Source organism: Candida pseudojiufengensis, assembly GCF_024610245.1.
Source record: "Candida pseudojiufengensis strain CBS 10847 chromosome Unknown scaffold2, whole genome shotgun sequence".
NCBI classification, from domain to species: Eukaryota; Fungi; Ascomycota; class Pichiomycetes; order Serinales; family Debaryomycetaceae; genus Lodderomyces; species Lodderomyces pseudojiufengensis.
This window is the reverse complement of record NW_026261524.1, coordinates 845,565-868,796: the sequence shown is the minus strand read 5'-3', so window position 1 is coordinate 868,796 and position 23,232 is coordinate 845,565. Positions and strand designations below refer to the sequence as shown.

General features: G+C 28.7%; 8 protein-coding genes across 8 annotated transcripts; 4 read left to right on the top strand and 4 right to left on the bottom strand. All coding sequences in view use genetic code 12, as the record gives it.

Moving 5' to 3' along the window:
- Nucleotides 1-6: 6 nt before the first annotated feature.
- On the top strand, nt 7-3,012 carry CDC68 (chromatin-remodeling protein; the record flags this gene model as incomplete). Its single annotated transcript, XM_051755819.1, has 1 exon — nt 7-3,012. One exon carries the CDS (start codon nt 7-9, stop codon nt 3,010-3,012), a length of 3,006 nt encoding a protein of 1,001 aa, XP_051616303.1.
- Nucleotides 3,013-3,063: 51 nt separating this feature from the next.
- On the bottom strand, nt 3,064-3,978 carry CSO99 (Cso99p; the record flags this gene model as incomplete). The annotated part of the gene is made up of 1 exon (XM_051755818.1): nt 3,064-3,978. The coding sequence occupies one exon, from the start codon at nt 3,976-3,978 to the stop codon at nt 3,064-3,066; it is 915 nt and encodes a 304-aa protein (XP_051616302.1).
- A 351-nt stretch (nt 3,979-4,329) lies between these two features.
- KGF55_001261 (uncharacterized protein) lies at nt 4,330-5,232 on the bottom strand (the record flags this gene model as incomplete). Its single annotated transcript, XM_051755817.1, has 1 exon — nt 4,330-5,232. The coding sequence occupies one exon, from the start codon at nt 5,230-5,232 to the stop codon at nt 4,330-4,332; it is 903 nt and encodes a 300-aa protein (XP_051616301.1).
- A 539-nt stretch (nt 5,233-5,771) lies between these two features.
- On the top strand, nt 5,772-6,908 carry KGF55_001260 (uncharacterized protein; the record flags this gene model as incomplete). Its single annotated transcript, XM_051755816.1, has 1 exon — nt 5,772-6,908. The coding sequence occupies one exon, from the start codon at nt 5,772-5,774 to the stop codon at nt 6,906-6,908; it is 1,137 nt and encodes a 378-aa protein (XP_051616300.1).
- An 867-nt stretch (nt 6,909-7,775) lies between these two features.
- Nucleotides 7,776-9,773, top strand: KGF55_001259 (uncharacterized protein; the record flags this gene model as incomplete). Its single annotated transcript, XM_051755815.1, has 1 exon — nt 7,776-9,773. The coding sequence occupies one exon, from the start codon at nt 7,776-7,778 to the stop codon at nt 9,771-9,773; it is 1,998 nt and encodes a 665-aa protein (XP_051616299.1).
- A 331-nt stretch (nt 9,774-10,104) lies between these two features.
- On the bottom strand, nt 10,105-11,862 carry XUT1 (Xut1p; the record flags this gene model as incomplete). Its single annotated transcript, XM_051755814.1, has 1 exon — nt 10,105-11,862. The coding sequence occupies one exon, from the start codon at nt 11,860-11,862 to the stop codon at nt 10,105-10,107; it is 1,758 nt and encodes a 585-aa protein (XP_051616298.1).
- Nucleotides 11,863-18,519: 6,657 nt separating this feature from the next.
- Nucleotides 18,520-21,255, top strand: MNN4 (Mnn4p; the record flags this gene model as incomplete). The annotated part of the gene is made up of 1 exon (XM_051755813.1): nt 18,520-21,255. One exon carries the CDS (start codon nt 18,520-18,522, stop codon nt 21,253-21,255), a length of 2,736 nt encoding a protein of 911 aa, XP_051616297.1.
- Nucleotides 21,256-21,320: 65 nt separating this feature from the next.
- PDC11 (indolepyruvate decarboxylase 1) lies at nt 21,321-23,018 on the bottom strand (the record flags this gene model as incomplete). Its single annotated transcript, XM_051755811.1, has 1 exon — nt 21,321-23,018. The coding sequence occupies one exon, from the start codon at nt 23,016-23,018 to the stop codon at nt 21,321-21,323; it is 1,698 nt and encodes a 565-aa protein (XP_051616296.1).
- Nucleotides 23,019-23,232: the final 214 nt, after the last annotated feature.

Genomic DNA, 23,232 nt, shown 5'->3' with positions numbered 1-23,232 from the left:
CCAATCATGTCGGATGTGCATATTGATGCTAATGCATTTTATAAAAGATTGGCCATCCTACAAAAGACACTTGAATCAAACAGTATACCTCAAGCTTTGATCATTGTTGGAGCACGTAATGATGACAACACATATAAAAAATCAACAGTTGTTCAAACTTGGTTATTAGGTTATGAATTTGTTCATACTGGTATTTATATCACACCAACAAAATGTATTTTTATAACATCGGAAGGTAAAGCAAAATATTTACAAGGATTAACAAACAGACCAGATACTGTTGAAATCTGGTCTAGAACAAAAGACGTTGAAAAGAATAAACAATTATTTAAGACTTTAATTGAAGACATGAAAGCTGTTAGTGATGAATATGGGACAGTATTAAAAGATAAATATGATGGTAAGTTTGTTGAGGAATGGAGGGAAATAAGTGAAGATTCTGGATTAAAACCAATTGATTTAGCATTAACTTTATCGAAATCTATGGAATTAAAAGATTCTGAAGAATTTGAAAATACAAAAATTGCATCAAATGCAAGTGTAGTAATGATGGATACATTTGTTAATGATATGATGACAATTGTTGATCAAGAAAAAAAAATCACAAATTCTCAATTAACTGATCAAATAGAAGATAAAATTGAAAATAATAAATGGTATTTAAAATCAAAATTAGGTAAAAATTTATTACAATCTTTAAAAGATTTTGATTCAGAATTTTTGGAATGGTGTTATTCTCCAATTATTCAAAGTGGTGATGATTATGATTTAAAACCAAGTGCATTGTCAACTGAAAAACAATTAGTTGGTGAAGGTGTAATATTAGCATCTATTGGTTTGAGATACAAATCGTACTGTGCCAATGTAGGTAGAACATTTTTAATTGATCCAACAAAAGAAATGGAAAACAATTATGATTTTTTATTAAAATTGCAACAATATATAAGAGAAAATTTATTAAAGTCTGGAGTTAAAGCAAACAAAGTTTATGAGGATGCTTTGGATTATATTAAAAAAGAGAATCCAGGTTTAGCTGATAAATTTACAAAAAATTGTGGTTGGTTGATCGGTATAGAGTTTAGAGATTCAACATTCTTACTTAATTCCAAATCAGATAGAACTTTAGAAGATGGACAAATTATATCATTAACTATTGGGTTTCAAAATATACCAAACAAAAGAAAAACTTATTCCGTACTATTGACAGATACTTTTAAAATAAGTGTTGATAAACCAATTTTATTAACAGACTATCCAAAAAATAAATCAGACATATCATTTTATTTCAACGATGATGAAGATTCAACCAAAAAAGCTAAACCAGAATCAAAACCTATTGAAACCAATGCATCTTCAAAATTAACTAAAACAAAATTAAGACATGAAAATTCTAATGCTGATGATAAAAATGCTGAAAAATTAAGACAAGAAATTCAAATGAAATTACATGAAAAAAGAACAGAAGAAGGATTAGCAAGATTTTCAAAAGCTGATGCAACTGATGCGGCGGATTATAAACCAATTTTTAAAAAATATGAATCATATATAAGAGAATCTCAAATTCCAAATAGTGTAAGTGATTTAAAAATTCATGTTGATTATAAAAATCATACAATAATTTTACCAATTTGTGGTAGACCGGTTCCATTTCATATTAATTCATATAAAAGTGGTTCACAAAATGAAGAAGGTGATTATACATATTTAAGATTAAATTTTAATTCACCTGGTGCTGGTGGTAATGTTAATAGAAAAGCTGAATTACCATATGAAGATTCTCCAGATAATACATTTTTAAGATCCATAACTGTAAGATCAAAAGATCGTGATAGAATGGTTGATGTTTTTAAAGCAATTCAAGATCTTAAAAAGGATTCAGTTAAAAGAGAACAAGAAAAGAAACAATTAGCTGATGTTGTTAGTCAAGCTAATCTTATAGAATTTAAAGGTTCAAGAATTAAAAAATTAGATAATGTATTTATTAGACCAACACCTGATACAAAAAAATTAGGTGGTGTTTTACAAATTCATGAAAATGGTTTAAGATATCAATCAAGTTTTAAAATGGATCAAAAAATTGATGTATTATTTTCAAATATTAAACATTTATTTTTTCAACCAAGTAAGGATGAATTAATTGTTATAATACATTGTCATTTAAAAAACCCAATAATGATTGGTAAAAGAAAAACATTTGATGTACAATTTTATAGAGAAGCTAGTGATATGGCATTTGACGAAACTGGAGGTAGAAAAAGAAAATATAGATATGGTGATGAAGATGAATTACAACAAGAACAAGAAGAAAGAAGAAGAAAAGCATTACTTGATAAAGAATTTAAACAATTTGCTGAATTAATAGCTGATAGTTCAAATGGTATAGTTGAATTAGATATACCATTTAGAGAATTAGGATTTCAAGGTGTTCCATTTAGATCTTCAGTATTATGTCTTCCAACAAGAGATTGTTTAATTCAATTAATTGATCCACCATATCTTGTAGTTACTTTGGAAGAAGTTGAAATTGCTCACTTGGAAAGAGTTCAATTTGGTTTAAAAAATTTTGATTTAGTATTTGTTTTTAAAGATTTTAATAAACCTGTTGTTCATATAAATACTATACCAATGGAATTATTAGAAGATGTTAAATCATGGTTAACTGACGTTGATATACCAATTAGTGAAGGTCAAATGAATTTAAATTGGGCACAAATTATTAAAACAGTTCAAGCTGATCCATATCAATTCTTTTTAGATGGAGGTTGGTCATTTTTAACTGGTGCAGGTGATTCTGATGAAAGTGAAGAAGAAGATGCAGAAAGTGAATTTGAAGCAAGTGATGAAGATCCACAAGATGAAAGTGAAGTTAGTGAAGATGATTATGAAAGTGAAGGAGATAGTGATGATTTTTCAGGTAGTGGAAGTGAAGCAGAAAGTGAAGAATCAGGAGAAGATTGGGATGAAATGGAGAAAAAGGCAGCAAAAGCAGATCGTCAAGCTGGATTTGAATAATCTAGTAGTAAATAAATAATTATTATTGTATTATTCCATATATATATAAGTCTATTTTAAATTTATTGACAGCCACATATCTTTAAAATTCCACCAAGATGCACCACAACCACAAAGTCCAACCCAAAATGGGGTTAAACAACCATCTCTTAAACACCAATGTAAAACTAAAGGTAATTGAATAACATTTTTAAATAAATTAATTTGCCAATTTTTTGATTTCCATTGATTTATTGGAGTTCTTCTAAAAATTTCTATAATTTCTATAATTAAATAAGCACCCCAAACTCTACAACACCATATATAAGTTTCAATACACCAATAAGGATTATTTCCTGTACCTATAAAATCATGATCAGTTAACCAACCAATATTTTCAAAAATTTCTAAAACAATACAATTTAAAGCTTGAATTACATTAACAAATCTATCAATTCTTGGTGATTTTGCAGTTGGATCATTAAAACCATGCCATTCATCAATTAACCATGGCATATATTTTATAGAATCAGTTAATCTATTAAAAATTCTAACATCAGCTAAATACAGATTTATTTTTTTTAAATGATATGCTAATTTTGATGGGTTTTGTTGTGATTCAGGAATTGGTTGAGGAGGTGATTGATTTAATATTTTGGAATCATTAGTATTTATATTTAATGTGTTTGCAGATTTTTTGACTAGTTGTAATAGATTATATTTTTGCTTTTGTAAAAAATTTAAAATGTTATATTTATTATTTAATATTGATGATAAAAGTAATGAAAAATAACATAAAAAATATAAATTTTGATCAACTGTTGAAGATTTTGATAATACTTTATCATTTATTTCTTGATAAAATTGTCTACTAAATATTGATTTTTTTAATAAATGATTTAATTGTAATAGTAAATTTAATGGTAATGTGAAAGTTGTTCTTGGTTTATGAGGTGGTGACATTGTGGATATAGCTAGTATACTCATACTGCTTTGTAGCTTGTAATTCTGATGGTCTGGTTAGAAAGAAGATGAGTTTGATATTATATCATATCACTAGTATTATTCTATTATTATTTTTCAATTGGTTAGCATTGTGAGGCTTTTGCCAAATTAAGAATATTTTTCCCTCGGTTGCAAAATCAATAACGAAATCAATATCAAGAGAATAGAGAATATGAACCAAAACAATTCAATCAACTGAGAAGATTAGTCTCACATGAAGGTAAAAATATATTATACAAAGTAATAAATAATGAAATATACAAACAAAAATGCTTTTAATGAAATGAAAGAAATGTAATGACTTTAAAATTATGTTAACCTTTCCCAAAGTTATTATTTATGATATGGTAAATCAGGTATACCATCAGACGATCTAACACTAGATACACCTTGATGATTATTTGATATTTGAGATTTCAACTGTTCAACAGTTATTCCTTCCTTTTTAGCAAATTGTTCTCTTGCATGTTCATCAGTTGAACCAACTGTTTCTAATACTAATTCATTAATTTCTTCAACATCATCATGAACTTGTGGTAAAATTAAATTTAATATAACTCCTAATAATCCAGTAACTGCAAATCCTGATTCCATGACTAAAACGATAGCATTAAAAAATCCCGATAATGCATGATTATCACCAGAATAAGTGAAAACATTACTAAACCAATCTGGTACTAAAGTTGCACCTAAACCTGGTAAAATTGAAGCTGTTAATACAAATCTATCTCTTCTTGAAAATTCAGTACCTGAAATAATCTTTATACCAGCAACAACAACACTACAGAATAAGAAACTTGTTAATCCACCTAAAGCAGCTTTTGGAATTGAAATAATTGCAGCAGCAAATTTTGCAAATATACCCATTATTATTAAAAAGAAACAACACCAATAACCAACAGTTCTATTAGCACATTTTGTAATTGCAATAACACCATTATTTTGAGCAAAAACTGACATTGGAGTAACAGTCATTAATCCAGCAATAATACCATTTAAACCATCTGCTAAAACACCACCTTGAATTCTTGATTCATACATTTCTCCTTCAACTTCTAATCTTGAAACATCTGAAGTAGCAGTTATATCACCAATAGCTTCCATCATTAAAACTACATATACCGCCAAGAATGGTAAAATTGCAGGTGCATAAACTTTTAATTTAAAAGTTTCAACCCATATAAAACTAACAGCTTTTGCACTATTGACAGTTGTTGAATCAAAATACCCCGTCATTAGTTCAACATCTCATGTATAATACTTACAACATCCACAAAGTGTATACCCCTATTCGAATGATGTGCTGATGCTTGTATTCAAGAACTTTAAAGAATGTTTGGGGAGAGAGAGTAATTTATAGCGTTTATTCTCAGGTTATGGACTTGAACTCTTCAAATGGAATAAAAGAATATGAAGTCATCAACTTTCAATAGTACGGTGTTACTTATGCTCAATACCTTTTGCTAAAAGTGCTTTTTTTGATTTATTGCTCAAATTTCTCTTCATTGTGGATATCATTTTAAATTTCTTGGATAATGATAGTTGCAAAATTGTTGATGTAAACTCTCACCCCTTAAATAAAATTTCACACACGTAAAATAATTTAGTTAAATACAAGTATGTATACACAGTATTTTTTACAACCACTTTTGTTCATTTTTTACAACCAACTATTTTCAATAGCTTATCACTCACCACAACACCTAATTCAGCATCAGTCACATTACCAACTCAATTGATATGAAATAATTCATAATACTTAGATTTCATTGATAATGACATTCTACAGATTACCACCACATAAAGGTGGTTTATTACCACCATCAAGAATCATGACTAACTATGGAGCTTTAAATTTTTGGGAGATTAAAGAGATATTAGATGCATCTTTGGAATTGTACGTTCTAGCTATGAATAAGAAAACTGGTAAAGTAGTATACTTGAGAGCAAGATTCTTCATCAACAATTATAAAGATTTTAAAGTGATTGAAATTAGTCGTGGTTCTCCATTTGTTGTTAAACATAAATTTCTCACTGGTACAAAAATAATTTCTAGAGATAACACTTCATCAATGAGGGGAAATATACAAAGGGGTCAAAGTCTAACATTTGGGGTTACTGATAATAATTTTTCAATGCCTAATATGAAGGCACGTAAAATGAGTGCTGACTTGGACCAAAGAGTCCAAATAATTGTCAATGGTTTTGATGGCTCAGCTGAAAGGCATGAATTCATGAAAGATTTTTTAGATGAATATCAAATTTCAATGGTTGACGCTGCTAATGTTTTAGGATTTATCAGCAAAGTTGGTATTGTGGAAGGTGATACAATCAAATTTAAATATTCAGTCAATGAAGTCAAAGAATTGTTTACCACATTAAAACTTCCGTTAAATGATAGATCTAAATTCCCAATAATACAAGATTGCAAATTAGTTGAATTTTTGAAAGAATTATTTGATTGGCATGACGTATTTGAAGATAAACATGGGTATAGATTTAGAAAAATACCAACCATGGCATTCAGGTTCAATAAAACTGAGGCACTTTCATTCATCAAAGGCTGTGCAAGTAAATTCTCCAATTGTACAGACAAAAAAATCATAATGTGGGCACATCATGAGCTAAGATTGGATCAAGTATTTCACGTTGCTCAACATGCAGGTTGTTATGCTAAAAAGGAAGCAGACTGTGTTATTGTCTATTCCGATATCACTTTAGATAATTATTCTACTATGGTGATGAAAAATCATGTTAAAGAAAAGAAGATAGCTAAAAGTATTGTTTTTCATATTATGCTTGAAAAATATCAAGACGAAAGTGGTATTTTTGATCATTTTTTAATTGTTGGTGGTGGTGCCAAAAGCAGTTATTCAAGAAATTTAATCGCTAAAAGTTTAACATTAAATTAATTCAACTTTATGGATCTTTGTTCATTTCGCTGCTGCTTCCTCTGATGATGTGATTCGTGGAGTTAATTTGTCGTTACGTAAAATTAATTTAGCGTATTTGTTCTGAGAAATAATTGTGTACTCTATTTTCTTCCTTGCATAGTAGCAAGAATTTCTGAATTGCTCAGAAGTCTGATCTACCAGATAGTAAAACTATCTCAAGTTCTGTCTGTTGGTCTACATTGAACAATATATGACCTTTTTGAAGAATTATTTGAGATAATGAAGCGCATGAAGTGTGATTGTTTATCAACCTACATTGCAAGTTACAACACGACGTAAATAATATATTAGCTCGAGTAAATCATGGCAAGGTTTCAAATCCTCATATATGATACATATAGTCATATGTGGGTGATATATCACACGTGATTGTTTTTCAAGCGATTCTATGCTCAAGTTGGTAGAGAAGTGCAATCGATTTCTCAGAAACGAAATGAGAATTGAATACAAGACTTCACCTGAAGCTACTTCGAACATTTTACTTGATATTTCCTACCAGATTAAGAATGTCTGCGGTACGGCTTTTTAGATCTCTCGGCGATGTGTTTGATCGTAGTCGTGACTATCTTTACCTCCTCAGGTTAGGTTTTATAATAATCGGGTTTGTGTCAACTTTTGAAACAAATTTTAAACAATAAGATGAATTTTGAAAGGGGAAATACACGTCAAGTGCGTTAATAAACTTGAAACATAAGTTTTACAACCACTTTTTACGACCACTTCTTCCAACCACTTTCAACCTCGTATATCTACATTTTATGTTACATAGTTTACAATACCTAATCACTATTCAACCCTCACATTCATCAATGTACACAACCCAAAATGTCAGATATAGATCCCATTTTGCATAGGGGATATGAATTTTATATTAACAATCCAAATCTACCACCACAACCAAATTTTGATAATTTTGAAGGTCAAGAAGTAAGATTTGAAGATATAGAAAATCATGAAACTCAAGAATCAGAAGTTGCATTATCCTCAGATCATTTACAATCCAGTCAAGTTGAAGATGAACTTAAATGGAATAACCCCAGAAAAGCGAAAACTTTTGATATAAAAAATATTGGTAAGAAGACCTTGGATCATGAAGATTTTCAACAGTTTGATATCCCTCCAATTAGTGCTTTCCCGGATCTGGAAGACAAAGATCAAATACCTTATGTGGAAAACAATGATAATTATTTGGAATTTAAAAGAGAACAAATTAGAAACAAAACTTGTCCTTCCACTTGGTTATATTCATCTTCAAGAGATCCTGTATTTGATGGAAAAAATTGGAGTCACCCTCCAAATGAAGATTCTCCCTCCAGAGAAACTCCATTGTTGATCAAATACCAAAAAGAAAAAGATCCAAAGGGTAAAGATAAAAATGATTCAGGAGTTCCCATCCACCTTCAATGTTTTACCGAATTTGGTTTTAAGCGTTTTGGACAAATTGACTACAAAATGGACAGAATCCAGTTTCCTGATTTAAATACTGGTCAATTTATAACTGATTACACAAAAAAAGTTGAATTTTCCAGTTTTGGTGATAAATTGGTAAGAAATTTAGAAGGAGTTACTTTACAAGCTGATCAAACACTACCATACAGGCCATCAAACGGAAGAGATTATGGTGAAGTTATTATTGAAGTACCACCAAATGCAGTTGAAGAAAGAATAAGTGGGAGAAATAATGTATACAAAATTGAAAGATTTAAAGCATTACATTCCGTACCCAGTGGAGTAGTTCCAGATTTGTCAAGAGAAACAATAGTCAACATTAGAACCTATTTACAACTAGTATCATTTGATAGTTGGATATCATTTTTACAAATTTTGGGTTTTTTCGCATCTGACGGATGCGTTCAGATGAATGAAACAGGTCACGTAACAGGTGTTAGGTTTAAGCAACACAAACCATCTGATATGGCGTATTTAGAGATGCATCTAATGAAAGTTGGACTTAAATATGATGATGATTATAAATTCCGTACTGGTTTGGTTAAATATTCATCTGATCTGAAAGCTGTCAAAAAATTTATTGAAGCTAATGAAAGAGTTAATGAAGAACAAATCGAATTAAAGGAAGAAGAAGACAAAGGTGAAGTTAAAGATGAAGTTAAAGATGAAGATAAAGAATGGGTTGGTCCCAGATTTTATGAAATTAGGATTGTGAAAGACAATTGGAAAATTTGGTTTACAAAATATTTTGGAAGTAAATACACCAATTCTTTGACCAGAATTGAAGAGGATTTTGCCTATTCCAATAGTGCAAAGCCTATAAGATTTTTAGGTTGGATGTTTCTGTTATCAAGAATAGAATTATATTATTTTTTAACAGGATATAATTATGGTGATGGTAGAGGTGAAGTTGAGCTTCGTCTTACAGTTGGTCACGTTGATGTTGCTAATTTTTTGACAACGTTAATTACTCGTTGTGGTTTGAAAACCAATATCAAAGTAGTTCTTAGACCAGACTTGTACACTCAGTTGGTTAAAGACCAAATAAGAGTTGGTGTAAAAATCAGATCAACTTCAGAATATAGATTGATCAAAAGAGCTGAATATGAAGCATTAGATGAAGAAGAACAAAAAAATTGGGTCCCCCATTTACCTAATGCAAAACCATGTTATGAATTGATGTGTATTGATGGTATAAAAAGGAATGCCGACGTGTATCCTGGTGTTTTGATTGCAGGAACTGAATTATATGTTGAAAAAACACAATTGGTCAAAGTGGATTCACCTACAAAATTATTATTTGTAAGACATGAATATGAAAATGGAGATACAAGTAGAGGTTTTATAATTTCTTCACCAGAATTTGATTATTAGCTGGCTGTTCAATTTTTTGAATGTTGGTGGTAGAATGTTTTTGACACGGTTTAAGAATAATTTTGTTGGCTGAAAAAGAGAAGATTGGGTGAATATTGCGGAAGCGGGTATATAGGTTTTTCGTTATAAGTTAATTAAAATTGATATTAAAATTGAATAAGTTCTCTGAGCACTCATTTAAGATATGATGATTGGGCATGCTTAATTATCTGGGCGATTGACAAAGCTTAACCGGTGTCAAAGAGTCTGCAAAATTTTAAAGACGACAATTGTATTATTGAAACAAACTATGGAAGTGATAGAAATGAAGAGTGTTTAAAAGCTAATGGATCTATTTTTCATATGGTAAGTCTGGAATACCATCGGATGATCTTACACTTGTAACACCATGATTATTTGATAATTGTGACTTTAATTGATCAACAGAAATACCTTCCTTTCTAGCATATTGTTCTCTAGCATGTTCATCAGTTGAGCCAACAGTTTCCAAAACTAATTCCTCGATTTCTTCAACATCATCATGAATTTGTGGTAAAATTAAATTTAATATAACTCCTAATAATCCAGTAACTGCAAAACCTGATTCCATAACTAAAACAATTGCATTAAAAAATCCTGATAAAGCATGATTATCACCTGAATAAGTGAAAACATTACTAAACCAATCTGGTACTAAAGTTGCACCTAAACCTGGTAAAATTGAAGCTGTTAATACAAATCTATCTCTTCTTGAAAATTCAGTACCTGAAATAATCTTAATACCACTGATAACAACACTCAGGAAAAGGAAACTAGTCATTCCACCTAACACGGCTTTTGGAATAGAGATGATAGCAGCAGCAAATTTTGCAAATATACCCATTATAATTAAAAAGAAACAACACCAATATCCAACAGTTCTATTTGCACACTTAGTAATAGCTATAACACCATTATTTTGAGCGAAAACTGACATAGGAGTAACAGTCATTAATCCTGCTAGTATACCATTTAAACCGTCTGCTAAAACACCACCTTGAATTCTTGATTCGTATTGTTCTCCTTCAACTTCCAATCTAGAAACATCTGAAGTTGCCGTTATATCTCCTATAGCTTCCATCATTAGCACAATGTACACAGCTAAAAATGGTAAAATTGCTGGAGCATAAATTTTCAAACTGAAGGTTTCAACCCAAATGAAACTTACGGCTTTGGCGGATTTGATCGTGGTGGAGTCGAAATATCCAACGGAACTACCTACAATGCATCCAACTAATAAACCACAAATTGGAGCACAACTTTTCATAATTGGTGCACCAAATCTTTCAGCTAATATTATTGAAACATAAACTAAAAATCCAATACCAATGAAATTTGCTGAACCCCAAGGTAAATTAAATTTACCAACATGACAAATTTCTCCAACACATCCAGAACCTCCAACCCAATCTTCAAATCCAGTTTCAACTAAATGAATACCGATTAACATAACAACTGGTCCAGTAACTAATGGTGGGAAAATTTTTTGTAAAACTTTTGGAGGTAAAAAACTAAGAGCCATTTCTAATAATCCACATACAATACCACTAGCTAATATTCTACCATATCCATCTGGACAAGGTAATTTAGTACCATCTTCTGCAACTGGACAAGTACCATCTGCATACATTAAAGGAAATGCATTTGAAGTAACTGGTAAAGTAGCAAAACTTGGTCCAACAACTGATAATAATCCAGTACCTAAATAATAAGGAGTTTTCCAAATATGAAATCTTGTAATTTGAATCATTGATAATATTCCAGAAACAATTAAACAAGTACTTACTAAATATTGTTGAGTCGAAGGTGGTAAATTTGCTGAAACACTAATTAATATAGGTACAACAACTAACCCACCAATCATTGCTAAAGAATGTTGAAAACCCAAAATTGCACCTAATATAATTGGCATATCTGAATCTAAACCAAAAAACGGTTGAATTTTTGGTTCTTTTGTTAAAAATGGTATATCTGGTGTAAATAAATATTTATAATCATAATCACCAATTAAACCATCTCTTGTAGTCCATTTTCGAACTATTTTTTTTAATGTAAGGGTGACTTTATCCATTGTATATTGAAGTATGAATTATAAGTGTAGGTTGAAAACTAATTGATGATGTTTTGAAAAATATTATAAAAAAAGTTATTGAAGTTGATTGATTGAGATCTGATGTTATATAAATATGGGGAAGATCGTATCAATAACCCAAAGATGAGGAGGGTTCTATATAGATTAAGTAAATCAAAATAACTTAAAATGGATCAGTCCGACTTATAAAAGATAAGTAAAAGGAATTTAAGTATCTGCAAATGATGTAATTTTAAATTAACTTTAATTGATAAAATATGATTCTGAATAGATAAGATTGATAATGAAAAATTTCCATATTGAAGGAATCATAAAAATTAAGAAAAAGAAAAGATAAAATCGTCCACCTTAAACTACTAGTTATTATGCATGTTGCGCTGTAGTAGTGTATTCAATTATACAGGTTCACCTTTCATTGATTCTAATTTAGCGACGAAACAATTGATAAAATGCATCTCAAGTTAAAATTTTTTAACAGATCTGTTAATCTGAACACTAATAAAATTTTGCAGCCTAATTTTTTATTTTTTTCCTCTTTCTTTTTTTTATTGTTTCAATATTTAATAATTTAACCGCCTTCTATAATATAGCAATACAAGAAGATTTTTCGCTAAGTTGAACTAAATCCGTCTTTACACTAGTTTTCAACCGCACGTATTGTCTTTTTAATCATCTTCAGTCATCTCAATCAAGTCTACTGAATGAGATCATTTTAACACCCTGGGGTTATAATATTACGAATAAATGATTTACATTCTATTAAGCCAGTTTTGAAGAAAGATAAGACAAGTAGTTTTAATACTGTTCCTATCGTAGAAGTTTGAAACTGTTTGAAAAATTCTTATGGTAATGTTTTGTCTTATCTTAATCTTATCTTTAAATTATATTTTTTTAATTGGATAAAACCGAATCAAAACTAAAAAGAGAGAGAAAATAAAAATCTTGAACTAAGAAATGCCAAATATCACGGAGTATACCGAAACAATTACAAAATCATTCATAGAATTAGCCAAGATCACAAAGAATTTAGTACAAGATTACTCATTAAGGCACCTGAATTGTCTTCTGACTTAACTTATGTTTCTTTTCTATTTTTCAATTCAAGCGAAGGACATTTTTAAAAATTTTACGAGATCTGCTAAAATATTTCGTTCCTATTTATCAGTTTTTATCGTAAAGTAATACATAAAATAACCATTCATTTAAAAACAGTAAAAATTGAAAAACCATTCAATATCGATTTAGCGATTGCATAACAATACAAACTTTAAATCTTTTCATTCTCACTATTACTGCATACGTTAGAAGTTTAAATTTGTTGTACAAGTAAGTAAGTACGTAAAGAGGAATTTTAACTTAACTAATGTTTTGTTAAATTTTGTACGAAATCTACTTAAAAAATTTAAATTTAAGGTACACTTACGCTTATTACCTCAATTGATTTATTCTATAATATATTATTACTTCATGGAATTGAAGGCATATAATAAATCAAATTTCTTAAAAGGTGACTAATCATTTGGACTAAAAGAAGCCGATTCATTAATGTGTGTGTTTGAAAATTGGAAGTGTTTGTTGATAGTAGCTAATTTTTATAATCAATCTCAAATGAGAAGAGATGTAAAATAATTTGTGAAAAAAACCATCACTGATAATTGATGTTGAACATTGTGGATTACGTATGTAAAAGATATTCCATGGAATAAGGATGCTTGATTTTGAACCACTGTAACAACCTTGTTCGAGTACGCTTGCATAACTACATATTGAATCCAATAAAAAGTCTGATAAGCAAATATCAAAAAGTGTATTTTTTCTGCTACTTTAATCAACGGTTATTAACAACAACAAAAGTTATCACCAAAAAAATTTCAAAAAACATTCAAACAAAATGTCAGAAGATTCAAAATGGACAAGATGATGGCCTAACTTGAGGAATTGACTACCATTACGCAACAATTGGAATGATTGAGGAGGAACAAGCAAAATCTTTCACCGCACAATTTGTTGAAAAAAATTCTCTATTTGTTAATGTTAATTTTTTTTCTTTCAACAAATTGATCGGCGAAGGCTTTTGTTAATTCCTCCTGAGATACTCAATTTGTTAATGTTGATTTTGAATAAGATCATACTGCAACTGGAATATTAGCAACTGAAGAAGCAGCATTTGAGGACTGTCAACACCAATACGAAAAAAAAAAGTAAATCTTTAGCATCTGAACAAAAAACCGTTACTGAATCGACTTCATATAGACTTGAAAAACCTCCCATTGAACCAAAAGCATAAGCTCCTTATAACTCATAACAAAATGCTGAATTGAGTTCGAATTATTTTCTTGGAATATTCAGGAAATCAAAAGATTTAGGAGGTGAACAACATTCTTTATTAAATCCATGAAGGATACCCAATAGCAAATGGTCGTGTTGAGAAATGCAATCATGCTTTTTTTTTTTGCATTATTAATTGTTTATCAGACCAGTAGTGATATTTCTTATCAAATGGACAAAATACAATTTTGGGTGTCCATCAGTAAAAGCTATCCACATGATGGCAACATTTTTAAACACGACCTTTTGCTATTGGGTGATATACTGATGTGTGTCTCACTTTTTATTAATCTGACAAATTCATACGAGCTGAAAAAATGTTTTCTGCAAAGAATCAGGTGGTCCGTCCACAAGAACTGATAATAGTAACTGGAATTGTGAACAAAATACTCTCAATTTCGATATCTTCTTTTCCTCCGGCACCTGTAATGAATCATGTTCAGAATTGAATTTCTCTTTTTTTCTGGATTAATGTCCATAAATATTTGGACTTCCCGCATTTCTTCCTACTAGAAACTAAATTTTTATGAAGACCCAGTGTCAGCTTTTTTATCATACCGGTTACAAACGATAAAAAGGCTGAGACAGGGTCTTCATAAAAATTTGATTAACCTAGGAATAGTTGCGAGAAGGCGTCATAACCGTTAAGTCTAGCCTGGAAACCTGGCTATAACTTCAAAAGCTGCATGAATACATTATAAATTTTTTTTCATGTTTTTTTCAACAAATGTACTGAATCCATTGGGAGCCCATTTGGCATTTAGTAAGGAGTCGAAAATAAAATTTAATAATTCTTTTCGAAATCCAATTTAGTGGTTGGATTACTTCTTCAAGCCGAATACCAGAATGAACAACATCAACAGAAAGCTAACACCAACCTTCGTATCTTTGTATAGCTGTGGATCTTTGTATAGTTGTGGAAGCGATTGACTTTTCTTGATTAATTGTAGGTTGACATAATCCCTGGAACTAGTAGTTTGATTCGTTCAATCCATGATATTAATTTCTACACTTTCAAGCGAAAACATTTTTTAATTAATCAAAATTCTCTGGTGTAGTGTACTCATGATAATTTTTATCTCAGATTAATTCATTTTAGAATCTGATTAACAACCTACTCATAGTGGTGATAACAAGGTGATGGCACTATAAACTCCAATTCTTATAATCGCACACGTACTCAAATAAATTCAATAGATAAGCTGACCAGCATTTCAAAATTTTTTTGATCACATGAAATACTTTTGGAAAGCAAAATTTCGATTGCATTTCTTGTCACTGATTTTGCGGACAACGTATCGTGAATCATTCTTTCATCACATGTGACTCAACAAATAATTTTATAAAACACATCGATATTTCACTATCACCTTGTTAGAATCGCGTCAATATGGAAATTGTAGAAAAAATTTATCAAGACATATTATGAAATGATTAAACTCAATGCAAATAAATGTGGAGTCTCTTGTGATGAAAGTACTATACGTGATTTGTTGTCTTCAAAATGGTTAGTTTCATGTGACGAAAAATATACAGGATTCGATCAACAATTTAAAAAGTCTCCGTCATCAAGATTATCAAAATACTTTTGTTATCAAAACTTGATATAACCTTCAATAATTACATCAAGTGAAATGAGTCACCCGAAAATTGATGAAATAATAGTTGAACGCAAGGTCATAAAACGCTTGTTTTGATTGTTTCCATGAATTCCCATTTTTCTTCAAGCGTTCATGGACTTGTGTTGAAATATGATTCTCTTAATTGGCTTTTTTATATGTTATGGTTGTGCTAATCTTTGTATTGAAAGTATCCACTATGGAGAGTCAGCAAACATCTTTTTAGTATTTGTTGTATTCAACAATTTCTTGAACCCTGACAATACTTTACTTGTATTACTGACGTGCACTATTTCAACAGCTTTTTCAATAAATTCTAGTAACATTAAAGTCGCTAAATTTGTCATTATCAACCATTGAAGAATACAGGAAGATAACTAATCAAATTTGATATGATTGTGATAAAATGTAATATTGAGTGGGAATATTCTGTTCATCTGATAGGTGGGATTAATCATATTTTATATACCTATATATTTAATTCCGATGTAAATTCCATTTTACTTTATCAGCACAACAAAAATACTGCATATAACTTTTGTAATTATTATGTCGTGTGACGAAACAAGTAGGTATAAATAAAAGAAATGCTCAGCCAATCAAGCAGGAATTTAAGGTATCATAGTGTATTGAAATAATTGGCAGACTTGAAGCTGCTTCAAAGAAGTCCTTTAAGTCCCATCCTGATTGTCCAAAGACTGATAAATATTTTTTTGGAACTCCATCTGAATTAAAAGTTTAGTGGTCGTGTGACACATTCAGTTTCATATGAGTTTTAGTTTCAATAATTGCTTAGTGATTTTTTTCCTTTTCTTTCCATTTCAAACTTAATCAATTATGCTTTGAAATTCCAAGGGGAAATTGTAACCATAGTGCATTGAAGTAATGTCAATTCAAATTCTCATGAATTTTTGATCACTACAACGAAAAATGAAAAGATATTGATGATACAATTTATTCTTAAAAAGTATTTCGGAGTATTTATTCCTATTGATAGGCTATTCAGTCGTTTACTAACAAAGAAAGTTATTTTTAGTCTTTGTCTTGGGACGGGAATAAACATTAAAACAATATATTTTTTCTCGGCATTTCATACATTTTGTGGTTACGATTTCAATAGGAACTGATATGTTTGAACATCTCATCGATGATTTGACTTCATTTTTGGTGTAAGGCATGTTAAATTTTAATAAAATTAGTTTTATTTGATCAAAACAATTGATACACAAATAAGAAAAGTAATTGACTACGATTGTATAATTTTAACCGGAATAATAAAACACTCAAATTATTATATTATAAATGGTGTTAATTTGTGTAAAAAGATTTAAACTAAAACCTTATTGAAATTAAAATGAATTTTTTAGTTTAGTGCTTTATTTGATTGTATGTATTTTATTGCTTTTAATGGGGATTCAATCTGAATTAGTTTAATTACGTTCCTGACTAATTGATTTTGATTTAGTTTGAAAAAATTTAATTCAAAATCAATCGCGTAATCAATAGTGTAAATATACGATCGATCTTTAACTATTGATTATTGTGGAAAATCAATTTCAAGATGGCTTTCAAGCTCTTGAAATTATAATTGTTCAAGTATTGCTTTTGAATAGGTATTCCGTGTTTTAAGTATTGTTTGATTAAAACCTAACTTACTAAATAAGGGATATCTCTTTATAATTAATAACTCCAAGAAATAAAGTTTCAAGACTCGTCTCCACCGGTTGAAAATTGCCTTTTGATAATTCAATACTCAGTAAATAGCATATATATCAGCATTTATACGAAAACTTTCCAAAAGTTAGATAATCTTGTTTCAACTAGCCAAAACTGATATAAAATAATTTCGTAAAAGATGATGAAATATAAAATCTGATTACTTTGTGTTTCATATATTTTCTTTTTGTGTTTCATGTATAAGAAAATAATCATTATTACACATAAAGAATAATTTTATTATAAAACCAAAATAATAAACAATAAACACCTATGCATGAAGTTTTAATAAAGAAGTACAAGGTATAAAATAGTAATTTACCTTCACTTTCTAAGAAAAATGAGTCTTAATATCATTAATGAAAACGAATTAGTGAAACAAACTTAAATATTTAACTTCGAATTATAACTTTAAAACAAAAAGTTTAAGGTTACATTTCTTGGTTTACCAAAAGTTCAACAATCAATTCAACAAGATAAATACCAAAGTAGAGAATTCATTGGTTTTTCCATTCTTAGATCTCAGTAATTTACTACAAAGATTTTACGGAACGGTTTTAAACAATATGGAATATTTATAAGAAATATATAATTGGAATATAAACAATAGACTTGCATTTAACAATAATCTTAATTTTCTAAAGGTCACACGATATTTATAAAAGTACAAAGTATCCTTAACAAACTATTTGGAATTAATCACTACCATCAAGATTTTAAACTTCAATCTGAATGACAAATTAAAAAATACCTACCATAATCACATAGAATTACAATGCTAAATTTTTATTCAGTTCAGCCTGCAAGCTTTATGAAAAAGCTACGAGCTAATTCAATAAAACAAAAAACCAAAACATTACAACTAATAATGGTATGTTTATTAATGCTAACAATAACGATACTGTTAATAATATCAACTCCATCGAGAGAAAAAATTCATTCATATACTCCATCTTTCAACATATTTGATAGAATGATTTATAAAATATACGATAATAAAAATTCACAAACCTCATTACAATCGACCGCAACAACCTCATCATCGGATACCGACAGATTGGATTATCATAATTCCTTAGATCCTGAATCTGACTTCAATTACAAAGTAAATGAATTATTACAATTAAAAATTGATAAAGATATTGAAGATAAATATTGGATTTTAAATACAAAATTACAAGATCAAACAAATTTACAAATTCCTTCTTATTATTATTCACAAGATGAATCAAAGCCAATTTTACAACCATTTGATCCAAGATTTACATTATCAATGTATTATTATTACATAAATAAACAATTAACTTTAAATAAAAAAATTGAAACATCAAAAGCCACTTTATCATCATTTGAAGAAAATCAGAATTCACTTAGTTTAAAAATTCCATTTAATTGGTATGATTGGATAGAAATGTCAATATTAGATAAATTTATATTAGCACCAGATTCAATAAAACCAAATTGTTCTATATTAAGTGCTGAATTAGATCATAAAATTGTACAAGAACAAAAATTAAATATTACTACTTTAGAAAAAGAATGGAATGAAGCTAAAAAAAAAGAGGAAGAAGATAAGAAAAATGCTGAAGAAGCTAAAAAGAAAGAAGAAGAAGAACAAAAGAAAAAAGAAGAAGAAGAGAAGAAACAAAAAGAGGAAGAGGAGAAGAAACAAAAAAAGGAGGAAGAAAGGAAACAAAAGGAGGAAGAAGAAAGAAGACAAAAAGAAGAAGAAGCCAAGAATCAACAATTCCAACCTCAATCTGAAACAAAGAACGAACCACAAGACAATCAAAAGCAACAAGAAGAAACCGGATCTGAAGATAATAATCCCGAAGAAAATAAAGATCAAAATAATGAAAATTCAAATCAAGTTGAACAACCCCCTAAATTAAAAAGACAATTAAGCAAAAGAGAAGAAGAATTTATAAAATTATTAAAAGATGTAAAACCAGTTGAAGAATGGTGTATTCCTAATTCAAAATTACCAGATAATCATAATGATGGTCATAATAATCATCATCCAGGTTTCAATGTTTTTAAAATGCCAGGTAGAACAGCAAATGAAAAAGGTAAGATCATTGGAAAATCATATATGTATTCATTTGCACCACCTCCATCTTCAATTATTTTTTTAACTGATTCTGGTTCATATACTGTTGATATTGATCTGAATTCAGGCTTATTAAATAATGAGATACCTGAAAATTATGTTTTAGATACAAGTTCAAAAGAAATTGATATATTAAAAGAATTTAATAAATTATTAAAAAATCATAAACCAAATACTAATCAAGTAATGAATGAATATAGTTATACTGTTCCAGCATCTGATTTTCATGTTGATTGTAATTCAATTATTAATGATTATGAAAAAAAAATCTCAAAAGGTTATTCCCTAACACGAAAAGAACAAAATTATTATAATAGTTTAAAATATTCAATTTATAAAGTTGAAAATGGTGGACCAACAAAATATTTTGATGAAGCAAGATTATTAGGAACATCACATGGTGATCATTATGATTGGAGATTTTTTAATGGTATTAGATTAGGATCAACTGAACAATTATTAACATTACATAGATTAGTACGAGCTTGGTCAAGTTTTACAAGAAAAAATGGTATAAATACTTGGATAGCTCATGGTTCTTTATTGAGTTGGTATTGGAATGGTATAGCATTTCCATGGGATAATGATATTGATGTTCAAATGCCTATAATGGATTTACATAAATTATCACTTAATTTTAATCAAACTTTAATTGTTGAAGATCCAAAAGATGGATTTGGTAGATATTTTGTTGATTGTGGTACATTTTTAAGTTTAAGAGAAAAAGGTAATGGATTAAATAATATAGATGCAAGATTTATTGATATTGATACAGGAATGTATATTGATATAACTGCATTATCTATATCAAATACAAAACCACCAGATTATTATTTAGAAACATTACCAACAGATTTCAAAAAAGATGATAAAAATTGGATTCCAACAAATGAAAAATTACAAATTTATAATTGTAGAAATAATCATTTTACTCCTTTGGAAGATATATCACCATTAATTAAAACAATAGTTGAAGGAGAATTTGCTTATATTCCAAAAAGACTTTCAAATATTTTATCAACTGAATATAAACATGGATTATCATCTGATAATTTTGAAAAACATGTATTTATACCAAAATTAAGATTATGGATTAAAGAAGAAGATTTATATTATTTTTTAAAAGATCGTCAAAAATGGATAAATTATCATACTTCTACTTCTAATTTAAAAGATTCTTATGAATTAACTAAAGAAGAAATTTCCCAATTAAATAAAGATAAAAATCCATATACAAATCATTATTTATTTAAATTAACAAAACAACAATTAGATAAAATTTCTAATTTTGATTATAATGATGTATTAGACTTATTATTAAAAGATGATATTATGATAAATTATTTATTAACAAGAGATTTTACAGCATTTCATGAACAAGAGATAATGAAATTAACTTGGGGTAAAACAACAAATTCACTAATTCAAAAACAAATTGATTTTAATCCTTTAAAATTTGAACCATTTTTATATAATTTAAAAATGGAATTTGAAACTTTCGAAAATAAAGTCTATAATTTAAAAGAATTGGAATCATATTATAAATCTGATATTGAATTTAATCCATTTGAAGTTAAAGAAACTACATACGATTTATAATTATCATTAATATAACACTGCATTAATTATTTAACGTATTATAACTGTTATCTCTATATTTACAATTATGTTTGAGCATTAGTTTGTTCTGATAATTTAGCTTGAGCTACTAAATTTGCAGGAGCATCCATTCTTGATAACATTACTTCAATTAATCTAATTTTATTAGGTTTTGAAAATTCATGATTATTAAATAAATTATTTAATTCACCAACTGTAGAAATTCTAATTGATTCATAATCTTTTGCATTAAATAAAGGTAATAATTGTAAAACATTCCAAGGTTGAATATCATTATAAGTTGCATTTTGTCCATGAATTAATCTTTCTATAGTATAACCATCATTATTTAAAACAAATAAATAAATATTATTACATTCCCATTTACACATTGTTGAAATTTCTTGTACTGTTAATTGTAATGAACCATCACCAACAAATAATATAACTCTTCTTAAAGGATTCATTTCTTGTATTGCCATTGCTGCTCCAAAAGTTGCAGGTACTGAATAACCAATGGATCCCCATAATACTTGTGATATTCCAATAGTATTATTTGGAAATCTTGATTGAATAATACCAAAAGCTGAAGTACCAGTTTCAGTTATTATAATATCACCTTCTTGAAACCATGAACTTACTTTTGTCCATAAATATTCTTGAGTTAATGGAGAATCTTGAGGATGTGGTGAATTAATTAATTTAGCTTGTGGTACTGGGGTTGGTAAATATGAAGGATTTATTGATGATGATATTGTAGTTAATAAATTTTGTAATGCTTCTTTCATTTGAACACCAGGAAATGTAGCTTGTCTTATCTTAGTATAATCTGAATGAAATTCAATAACATTTTTTGTTTTATAACCATAAGAAAATGAACCAGTATTAAAATCAGATAATAATGCTCCTATTGAAATAATTAAATCTGCACTTTCAATAACTTCTTTTACATCAGGTTGTGATAATGAACCAACATATACACCACCAAATCTTGGATGTGATTCATTAATACCTGATTTACCCATTGGTGTAGTAAATACAGGAAATTGAGTTAAATCAACTAGTTGAGCAACTTCTTTTTTACAATCATGTCTTGAAGCACAAGCATCAACTAGTATTACAGGATTATTTGATTCTTTAATTAACTTTTCAACAGTTTCAATAACTTCTTCCTGAGCTTCTGGATCATTTTTCTTTAATGATAAATCAATTGGAGTTTTTAGTAAAACACTTGGAACCATTAAATCAACTAAATTTGAAGGTAATCCAACATATACTGGTCTTTGATATATATAAGCATCTCTAATACATCTATCAATTTCTTTTGGTGCAGTATTTATATCAGCAATAAAAGCACTTGTTTGACTTATATTTTTAAACATTCTATGGAAGACTGTAAAATCTCCATTACCTAAAGTATGATGTAATAATAATTGTTTTGCTTGAGCATTAACAGAAGGTAATCCAACAATATTTAATACTGCACAATGTTCAGCAAATGATCCTGCAATAGCATTAGTTAAACTTAATTCTCCAACACCAAATGTTGATACTACAGCACTTATACCTTTAACTCTTGCATAACCATCTGCTGCATAACCAGCATTTAATTCATTTGCATTACCTGCCCATCTCATATTTTCAATTTCATAAATTTTATCCAATAATGATAAATTAAAATCTCCTGGTAATCCAAATATTGTGTCTACTTGTAATTGATGTAATCTTTCAAAGAGATATCTACCTAATGTAATTTCTGACATGTTAAGTTATTCAAGTGGTTTCGATTCAGTTGATGATTTTATGATTTTAACGAATTTTTAAGATTTTCCAATAATTTTTCAAACTCAATTGAGAAATAAAGCCTTTATTTATATATAGATATTACCCTAAGGCATGTAGTAATCCGAGATGTTAGTTCGTTGTCATTTTTCACTTCAATATAGTGAAGAATTGATGATCTGACTTATTTGTAGA